The 10,329-nt window shown below is 43.1% G+C and overlaps 1 protein-coding gene across 1 annotated transcript in view; it reads right to left on the reverse strand.

Moving 5' to 3' along the window:
• Positions 1 to 10,261, reverse strand: part of Shpk (sedoheptulokinase) — a 28,934-nt gene extending 18,673 nt beyond the window's left edge. The window contains exons 1-2 of the mRNA XM_090349321.1: positions 10,040 to 10,261; positions 3,190 to 3,331 (exon numbers count right to left, since the gene is read on the reverse strand). Of these exons, the coding sequence (XP_090205447.1) occupies positions 3,190 to 3,331; positions 10,040 to 10,201 (304 nt within the window). The 5' untranslated portion in view covers positions 10,202 to 10,261. The remainder of the gene's footprint in view (positions 1 to 3,189; positions 3,332 to 10,039) is intronic.
• Between the last annotated feature and the right edge of the window lie 68 nt (positions 10,262 to 10,329).

Below are 10,329 nucleotides of genomic sequence, written 5' to 3' on the forward strand. Positions count from 1 at the left end.
ACCCTGAATTTTTTACAGGAAGAGATAGGAGATACACGGTGTTCTTAGGCACGGGATGAAACTTCCTTAATAAAGGCTCAGAAACACAACAAATCAAAGAAAGGATGGACAAATGGGACTGCATTAAACTGCAGAGCTTCTGCATAGCAAAAGACATAGCTACCAAGATAAACAGAAAGCCCAGAGACTGGGAGATCTTCACTAGCCATACAACAGACAAGGGCCTCATATTTAAAATATACCTACAGCCCAAAAAATGAAGTCTCTCAAAAATAAACTCTCAAAGGGAAACAATTTCTCACTGCTTTCAGCTGCACATATCAAATTACCAATGACATGGATCTGATTATTGTTTACTAGCTATTGTTTTCTCAAGACCTGTCAGCTACATATCTTTTATCCATTTATCCTTTCTTTGTTATTGCTTCTTTATTTGTACTGATATGTTCTTCACTTACTCTAGCAAATATTTTCCTCAAGCCTAATGCTCAACTCTAAGATCCCCATTTCTCTCTACGTTTACTGATCCTGAAATCAGAATCTGAAACAGGTGCAACCAGAGGCCTCTAAGAAGATAGTAATCACCCCCTCTCCTCCAATTTGCTGGCTTGTGCCTTCGCTGAAGCACTTAGCTCTCTGCTCAAGTTCCAAGTGCCTAACCCATATTAGATGTTCTGCAAGGTACAGGTTTTATCCATTCATTTTTATATCTCCCATGGCGTACAATATAGGGCCTTATGTGTTGTAAGTACTGAAACCAAACTGAATTAAGGCTGCCATTAAAAGAAGTATAACTTGATTCCAAATGTGATTTCACACAACTTTACTGAGCAGAAACCATCATCACCAAATGATGGCTGCCTTTCTTCCCAGAAACAGAAAACAAAACAAAAAAGCAGCAGGCTGGCCCGATGAAATATTAAGCAGCTTTTTCCAATGTTGCGGCTGATGGTTTGTGCAGCTGGTACAAAATCCATGAGATGGGTAGAAAGACCACAATCATTAGATCTCTGCAGTTCTCTTTGGGAAGGGTTTAGTATTAAAAGGGCATTTATTCTCGTTAATGAATAATTAAAGAGTTTAAAAGGCTTCTACAACCTAGACTCTGGTGCTCTAATTGGCCTTTTGCTACTGCCATTGTTGGAGCCAAGCAGCTTCCATAGTCTCAGCTGGCTTGACAACAGACAGACAAAGGAATGGGAGGGAGACATCTGCCTGAATGATTAAATGATGCATCCCTGAGACACCAGTCACACTGAGAGGCAAGTCACTACTACTCACTCAGCCCAGGACTCTGAGTCTGACTCTCCAGGCAGAAAGGGATTAGTATAATGTTCACATCCCCTTAACTATATCAGTCCAAAGTAGCCATCCAATGTACATAAACATACACAGGGTCATGTGTATGTGTACACAAACATATTAACTAAAATGTAGTATATGCAGGGGAGGGTTCCAATGGAACTCCTTCAACAAAATGAACAATCAGGAAACTAGAATGTACATTGTTGGGGGCAGTATCAGGTCAAGGGTAGAAGGAACAGACAAAAGGAGAGGAAGAGTAGGTGAATATAGTCATAATATTCAATTTACATATGTAAAAATGGAAAACGGGGTTTCATTGACAGGGTGGGGTTAGAAGATGCATTATATTCATAAATTGATATGTTGAATTGAAACCCCTTCACGCACTATCTAGACAATATGAATAACTAACGAAGTACCATCCATCCTCTGCTTCAAACACTTGTACTCAGCCAGATGTGTTGGTGCTCACACTCACAGTCCTAACTGGATAGATAATATGAGATAACATCTAAAACAGTGTTTTGTTTTATTTTTTAAAGTCACCCATATCCATACTCAAATGCTGCTGGTTTTGTTGAAGCTAGTGATGAGTTCATAGTATTGTTCTTCCTAGTAAAAAAAAAGTCAGCTGGGTATTGTAGCTCATGGGAATATCTTGAGTTTCAAGCCAGCCTGAACTATGAGACCACATAAACAAACAAACAAACAAACAGTAATTCCTTCTATAATAGAGAGTTCATGAGCTTATATATAAAGTTGGAAACACTACTGGTAAGTCTTTTTCTATACCTGTACCTTCCTATAAAAGCTCAGTATCTGAAGGTATACAGACCTAGGTTGCTGTTATATAACCCTAGACATTATTCTAACCTCCTGAACTTCAACTTCTCATCTTTACATCATAAGGAGTTGGCAAATATCTATGAGGTCATCCAAGTAATTCTCTTAACATGGCATGTGAAGTGTTCTTTGTTGTCTTCCTGGCTTAGTCTCCTCCTGGAGGTCAGACAGAGGAGGTCGCCATCACTGTGCTGTTGGAGATCTTCATCAAATAACCCATTAAGTGCAACTCAGCCCTTAAAAGAGTTACTCCCTAATGGATATGGGGGCATGGTTCAAGATGCAGTATACTCATAAACTGACTTATAAAACTGCAACCTCTTGGAGGCAAGAGTTTGGCCTAGTGGTAGAGTACCTACCTAGCATGCACAAAGCCCTGGGTTCAATTCCTCAGTCTACATACATTAGAAAAAGTCAGAAGTGATGCTGTAGCTCAAGTGGCAGAGTGCTAGTCTTGAGAAAACCCAAGGACAGTGCCCAGGCCCTGAGTTCAAGCTCCAGGACTGGCAAAAATAAAAAAGAATTGAAGCCTCTTTGTATAACTAAATAATAATAATAATAATAACAACAATAGAGGGATTACTTTCTGGAACTTCAAAGTCATAAATTCTTATGATTATATAAAGAACAAAGAACTTACTCCAGAGTTTCCTCTGTTTCTTAGCATCTCATAGATACAGCTAACCTCTTGTTCTGAGACACTGGTACAACAAAGAAAAGGTACAGAAAATCCACTTTGCTGTTTTATACAGAAGAATTAGAAAAGACTCCTTTTTTTCTTCTGCCTGTTCACATGTTGATCACATTGTGGTCATGTAATCATTGTATTCGTTTGTTGATCACGTTGTGAGTAGACAGTTCACTTCTTTATTACACACTGGAGCCAGAAAAAAATGTACCCCAAAGTCAAGGAGCCACCATGTTACTTCATTCTAAAGAGCCAAAGCACTATTTTCATGTAGCATAACATGATACTGCTCAGAGAGCCCTTGTTCCCACTCTGTTACTGTCAGCAGCATGTGATCATCCCACCCTGCATACCTTGGCCTGTTTTCCAAAACACTACACCATGCATCTGTCCAGACACTCCAATGGCCCCAACTCTCTGGAGCTCATGCTGGGGAAGAGCAGCAAGGCACTCATTTAGGGCCTGGATGATTCTACGCACATCCTGCTCCTGCCCCTGGAAGAAGAACAAGATACAGTGGGCACAGGCAGATAAATAGGCACACTGAGGACAGGCCTCAATTTCCTGGAGGGTAGATTGCCCTGCTCCTTGAACTAGGATCACAAAACTAAAATTGAGAAGGAGGAGGAAAGACGGGGAAGGAAAGAGAAAGAAAGGTGGGAGGGGAAGACAGGGAGAGAAAAAGACAGGTTAGAGAGGGGAGGCAGAGACAGAGACAGAAACAGAGAGAGAAGGAGAGGGAGACAGAGAGACAGAGAGACAGAGACAGAGACAGAGAGACAGACAGATAAAGACACAGAGACAGAGATACAAAGAGACCCTAATTCCAATGAAGCAGTACATCCAAATGAGTGGGAGTCACAGACTTGACTCCAAAAGCAAGCACTGATTAAGATAAAAACCAAGAAATCCAAGTTCTATGACCTCCTCATCCTCACAATTATTAAGTCTCTATTAGAAACTTTCCACCCCATTCCAGGAAGGCCTACAACACTGGAGTTCACCATGAAGTGCTTTAGTCCTTTGGACCTTTCTTAGCAACGTCTTCTTATGTTGGCTCAAAGAATAATACCCCTAAAATATGGTGTTATTTTTTGTACGCTGAGTGATTTGATCTAAAAAGAAATGAAAAGGCTTCAAAGCTGGGAACAAGTGACTCTCATCTGTAATCCTAGCTACTAAGGAGCTTAAGATCTGAGGGTGGTGGTTCAAAGCCAGCCCAGGCAGGAAAGTGAGATTTTTTTTTTTTAATCTCCAATGAATTACCGAAAAAGCCAGAAGTAGAATTATGGCTCAAGTGGTAGAATGATAGCCTTGAACAGTGCCCAGGCCCTGAGTTCAAGCCCCAAAATCAGTAAATAAAATTAAATGAAAATCCAGGTGCTGATGGCTCATGCCAGTAATCCTAGCTACTCAGGAGACTGAAATCTGAGAATTGATTTTCAAAGCCAGCTCGGACATAGAAGTCTGTGGATTAAAGTGGTAGAGAGCAAGCCTTGAGTTGAATAGCTCAGAGACAGTGCCCAGGCCCTGAGTTCAAGCCCCAGCATGCATAAATAAATAAATAACTTTCAAAAGTAGATTCAAAATCAAATTCCATCTAACTTTCTAAGTTTCGAAAAGCTAAAAAGGCCATTAGAAAATATTCATTTGGGACTATAAGACATCTTTTTCTTTTTAAAAAGTAAATTTCCAAAAATAAATAAATTTCCAAGTAATGAGAAATTAAATATATATGTATATTTAAAAGAATAATCTGTGCCATTAGTATTTATACTTAAATTGTGGAAGTGCTTAGTATGTTAAAGCAGTTTACATATTTAAGCAACTGTTCTATCTATAAAAATATTTGAAGCATATAAAAACTTTTTAAGTTTTCTTGGCATATATTTATTTGACTTATAAAAATTAAGTATTGGCCGGGAGTTTGGCCTAGTGGTTAAAGTGCTTGCCTAGCATGCATGAAGACCCGGGTTCGATTCCTCGGTACCACATACATAGAAAAAAGCCGGAAGTGGTGCTGAGGCTCAAGTGGTAGAGCTCTAGCCTTGAGAAAGTCCAAGGACAGTGCTCAGGCCCTGAGCTCAAGCCCAGGACTGGCCAAAAAAAAAAAAAATTAAGTATTCTGGGGCTGTGATGATGCTCAGTGGTAGAGTGCTTCCCTAACATTCTTAAGATCCCAGGTTCTAGCCGAGAGAGAGAGAGAGAGAGAGAGAGAGAGAGAGAGAGAGAGAGAGAGAGAGAGAGAGAGAGAGAACTATACTTAGTGTTTTGAAAATATTTATCAGACAATTTGTGAAAATAAAAGGAGAAATCATAATGAAAACACAGAAAGCTCTTCAAAAGGTCAGTAGGCCATTAGGAAACAGGCCTTAGGCATAACTGCTGCCTGCAATGTAACTGATGTCCAATGTCCTTTTGTATAGGAGAGTGAGTGCTGGTACTTGGGCTTGAGTTCAGGGCCTGAGGACAGGTCCACTTCTGGCTTTTGGTAGTTAACTGAAGATCACAGTCCCACAGACTTTCCAGCTCGGGCTGGCTTCAAACCTGTGTCCTCAGTACCACATACATAGAAAAACCAGAAAGGGTTCTGAGCTCAAGTGGTAGAGCGCTCACTCTGAGAAAGCCCAAGGGCAGTTCTCAGCCCCTGAGTTCAAGCCCCAGGACTGGCAAAAAAAAAAAAAAAAAACTTGATATTTTTGTTTTGTCATACTGGAGTCTCAGAAGTCAAGAATGCTAAGACAAGAGCTCTCTACTACATTACACATTCAGCATTTCTCTCTTTTTGAAGTTTTTATTTTGTTTTGGGTTTTTTGTTATTATTAGGTTTCTTATTCTTTTTAATATTATTAACAGAATGATCTTTGTTTTGTCAGTCCAAGGGCTTGAACTCGGGGCCTGGGCACTGTCCAGCACTAGCTTAAGGCTAGTGCTCTACACCTGAGCCCCAGCACCACTTCCAGTTTTCAGGTGGTTAACTGGAGATAAGTCTCATGGACTTTCATGCCCAGACTGGCTTTAACTGCCATCCATCCTCAGATCTCAGACTTCTGAAGTAGCTAGGGTTACAGGTGTGAGCCACCAGCTCCCAGATAATAGAACAATCTTTGGGGGGTTTATTTGTTTGTTTTGCCAGTCCTGGGCTTGAGCTCAGGGCCTGAGCACTGTCCTTGGACTTTCTCAAGGTTAGAGCTCTACCACTTGAGCCTCAGCACCACTGCTGGCTTTTTTTTTAATGTATGTGGTACCACGGAATTAAACCTGGGTTTTTGTGCATGCTAGGCAAGCACTCTACCACTAGGCCAAACAACCGGCCCTAATAGAACAATCTTTATAAACTCAATTTCATTCAAAATAACCTATATCTGAAACATAAAAATCACCTCAAGACACAAAAGAAACTAGCTTTTACCAACCTAAAGGATCCATGGAAAAGTAAGAAAGAGACAAGTAGTAAGAAATACAGTATAATTCTCAACAAATGATGATTCTATGGGGAAGGAAAAAGGCTTGCAGCCTAAATCCCGAGGTTCCTGGTTCCCTCCATGGAGTGCAGCTTTCATCTCCCAGGAGCAAACCTGCTGACTTTGTCAGCTCCTTCTAAGGAGCTTCTAAGAAACATGAAAGAAGGAACAAAAGTGTCCTAGTGATAGAGTGCTTGCCTAGCATGCATGAAGTCCTGGGTTCAATTCTTTGGTATCACAGACACAGAAAAAGCAAAAAATGGTGCTGTGGCTGAATTGGTAGAATTAGTCTTGAGAACACTCAAGGACAGTGCCCAGGCCGAGTTCATGCCCTAGAACTGGGGGGAGGGGGGGGAGGAACAAAGAGGAAGGCCATGTATGGGAGCAGGGAGAGAACAGCATTTCCTGAGGAGACATCCTCACATCAAGACAAGGATCCTTTATATATGGCAAAGGACAACAGCAGGTGTTCAGGAGTTGACCTGAACAACAGCAATCAAGACAAACAAGCAGAGGAGGTACCAAGACACACCCAAATTCCCAAAGAAAGACTTTGTCAGTGGACCTCCACTATCCAATACAGCAGTCATTAGCCATATATAGCTAGTCTAAAATGACAGGTATGAGCATAAAACATACGCAGGTTTAGCATTTGTGAGAAAGAACAAGGATGCTAAATCTCATTAATAAATTTCTATCAGTCTGTTGGTTATTACATGTCAAAATGATATTACGTATATTGAATTATTTAAAATATATGATAAAGTTCAACTGTTTCCTTTTTTCTCAGTACTAGAACTTTTGTTTTTGTTGTTTTGGGTTTTTGGGGTTTTTTTGGTCAGTCTTGGGGTTGAACTCAGGGCCTGGGCACTGTCCTTGGATACTTTTTGCTCAAGACAAGCATTCTTGCCTGTTAACCCACAGCACCACTTCTGGCTTTCTTCTGTGTATGTGGTTCTGAGGAATCGAACCAAGGGCTTCCTTCATGCATGCTAGGCAAGCATGCTACCACTAAGCCACATTCCCACCTCTCAGTACCAGAATTTGAACTCGTGGCCTCATACTTGCTAGGCAAGTACTCTACTACTTCTACCTCCAGGAGTGTTTCGCTTTAAGTTTTGAGTGTTGTTTTTAGGTTTAAGGAGGAGGGAGTTCTTGGTTTTGGTTTTTTCAGATAAGGTCTCATGCTTTTGCCCAGGCTGACTTCAAACCTCAGCACTCCTACATCCAGCTCCCAAGCAGCTGGAACTACAGGTATCTGCCTCCTGCCTTTTACTTAAATGTGACTACTCAAAATATTGCACAAATGGCTCACATTTGTGTCTTGCATGTGTATTAAAAGGTACTCATTTAAAGAGTATTCAGGGCCTGGAATTTGGTCTAGTGGTAGAATGTTTGCCTACTATACACGAAGCCCGAGGTTCAATTCCTCAGTACCAGAAATGCCAGATGCGGTGCTGTGGTTCAAATGGTAGAGTGCTTGCCTTGAGAAAGCTCAAGGACAGTACCCAGGTCCTGAGTTCAAGCCCCAGGACTGGCAAAAAAAAAAGCTTGTCCTACATCTGGTGCATAAGCAGCAGCAGTGACATCAGTGCTATGCTCCTGCTCATGTCTCTCTAATACCGGAGTCCTAATAAATCTTTGTTCCTCCTAGTCTCCTGTCTTGTTAAACCTACAATCATAGCTCTAAATATCTAGGACATAGTTTTGATCCCAATGTTCCACAGACTGAGGCAGGAACCAGCCTAGGTTATATAGCAGGACCTTGCTCCTAAAAGGGGGAGAGGAGAAGCAACAAAGAAAAGAAAGATACATTTTAAAATACAATACCTACAATCCTGATCATCTGATCCCTGACAAGTTTTAACTTGGTATACACGGTACTAATGGTGAGTGAAAAGGATAAGCAGACACCAGGAAAGAGCTTAGCTATCAGACATTCCTATAGATAGTATTTCCACCTGGGGGTGATTTAGTTCTTAGGGGACATTTCATAATGAGGAAACATTTTTGGCTGTCACATCTGGAAAGGGGAAATGTCACTAACTCTTAGTGGGCTGAGGTTGGGATTACTGCTAAACAACCTACACACAAGACAGCACCCACAACCAAATATCCACAGCCCAAAACATCAATGGTGCCAAGGCTGAGAAACCTGACATAGATGATATCACAGCAATGCTTGTCACACGTGATAAATATAAAGAGGAAGACAGATAAGTACTCCCACCCCTATGCCCTTCATTGGGCAGGTGTGACATGCTGGGTGTATCTGTAAGCAGAAAACAATGTGCCCATGAACTGGGCGCCAGTGGCTAATGCCTGTATTTCTAGTTACTCAAGAGAATGATATCTGAGAACCATAGTTCAAATTAAACTCCAAAAAGACAGAGATAAAGCTGTGGCTCAAGTGGTAGAGCAACAGCCTTGAGTAGAAAAGGCCTAGGGACAGCACCCTGGGCCTGAGTTCAAGCCCAAAGACTAATATAAAAATAAAAATTTTAAAAAAAAGTGACCCTGGACTGGGTATGTAACTCTACCTCAGAGCAGAGTGGAAAGCACATGCATGGACTGGGGAGAGGAAGAGGGAGGGAGAGAGGGTGGGAGAGAGGGAGAGAAAGAGAAAGTACTATCTGTAATCCCAGTTCAGCTGCTTACCTCTACAAGGTCAGAGTCGACTTTGTCTCCATTTCATAGTTCCTGAAGTGAAATAATCACTCAGATATCAAGGTCCCAACCAAATGCAAAGTGTTCTTCAAATCTTTATTCTATGAATTTTCCCAGAAAGATTATGAACCCTAAAGAACTGAGTCCACATACGTGGCAAGAGCTTAGGAAAAACAAAGCTCTTGAGGGTGGGGGCTTGGCCCAGAAAATGTCAATTTGTGGCTAGAAGAGGCTTTAGAGGTCATCTATTTCAACTGAGAACAAGCTGAGGCCCAGAAAATAACCAAAACTTACACAGAAAGTTCTCTGGCATTCATTTCTATCGTTAATTGGCTGTACAGACATCCTTTTCAGGGTCCCCATTGGTGAGGTCTGACATCATTCCTAAACCCATCTACTTCTGTCCACATAGCCCATAATCCTGTCATTCTTCCTTGGTTTTTTTAAGGCTTCACACGCCACAGATTGTAACACACACTTATCTGATTCTTTTTTAAATCAACATTTTAATCCACTTATCACTGTGTCTTTCCTCTAGGATGTCTTTGGGGCTGGCGCTTCGGCTAACCAAGTGCGTGTTAGGTACAATTATATTCGGTTCTAAGAAATGAGAGGCGCCTGTTAGGCCTGATTCTGCATCAGATTTGCTGAAGATAACTCTCAGGGAACAAACTGACTCCTGAACCTAGGGGCACAGGGCAGTCACCAGCTGTGGAATACCGGCGGGGTAGGCCTGTGATCGTTCTACACGGACACGGGGGCGATTCCTCGAAGGTCAAGGTACAGAAAGGAGAGGGCAGAGCTCAATGGCAGCCAGCGCCACAGGTGAGGCCCCTGGAAAGGCTGGAGAGCAGGGGGTCTGTTGACAACAGGTGGCAAAGCTCCCGGGACGAGACCTCTGGCTGGGGGCGGAGCTGCGGCCGACAGCCAGGCACCGGGAGGGGACAGCGCGGGCGGAGGGCGGAGAGGCCAGCTCAGTCGGGGAAACAGCCCGGCGGGAGAGAGAGCAGAAAGGCCTCCCGGAGGAGGGCGTCCAGAGGCCCGGGGCCGCGGCTCCCGAGCGCTGCCTCACCTGGGACCCTGCAGCCTCGCTCTTGGCCTCCGCCCGCGCTGCCCGGGTGCAGCTCTCCAGCACCAGGAACCCGGATGGGTGGCCGGGGGCAGCCTCTAAAAGGACTGCCTTCACAGACGTGGTCCCCAGGTCTAGGCCGAGAGTGACGGGCCGCACGGCCATGGCAGCGGGAATCCGTGCAGCCAGGAAAGCGAGCGGCGGCGACAGTCCCTTCACCCCGGAGCTAGGCGCGGGGAGGAACTGCCAGACGTCTCTCGGCCACACTCAATATGGCGGCCTCTCGCCCTACC

This window comes from Megascapheus bottae, chromosome 17, assembly GCF_031878675.1.
Source record: "Megascapheus bottae isolate mThoBot1 chromosome 17, mThoBot2.hap1, whole genome shotgun sequence".
Taxonomy (NCBI): Eukaryota; Metazoa; Chordata; class Mammalia; order Rodentia; family Geomyidae; genus Megascapheus; species Megascapheus bottae.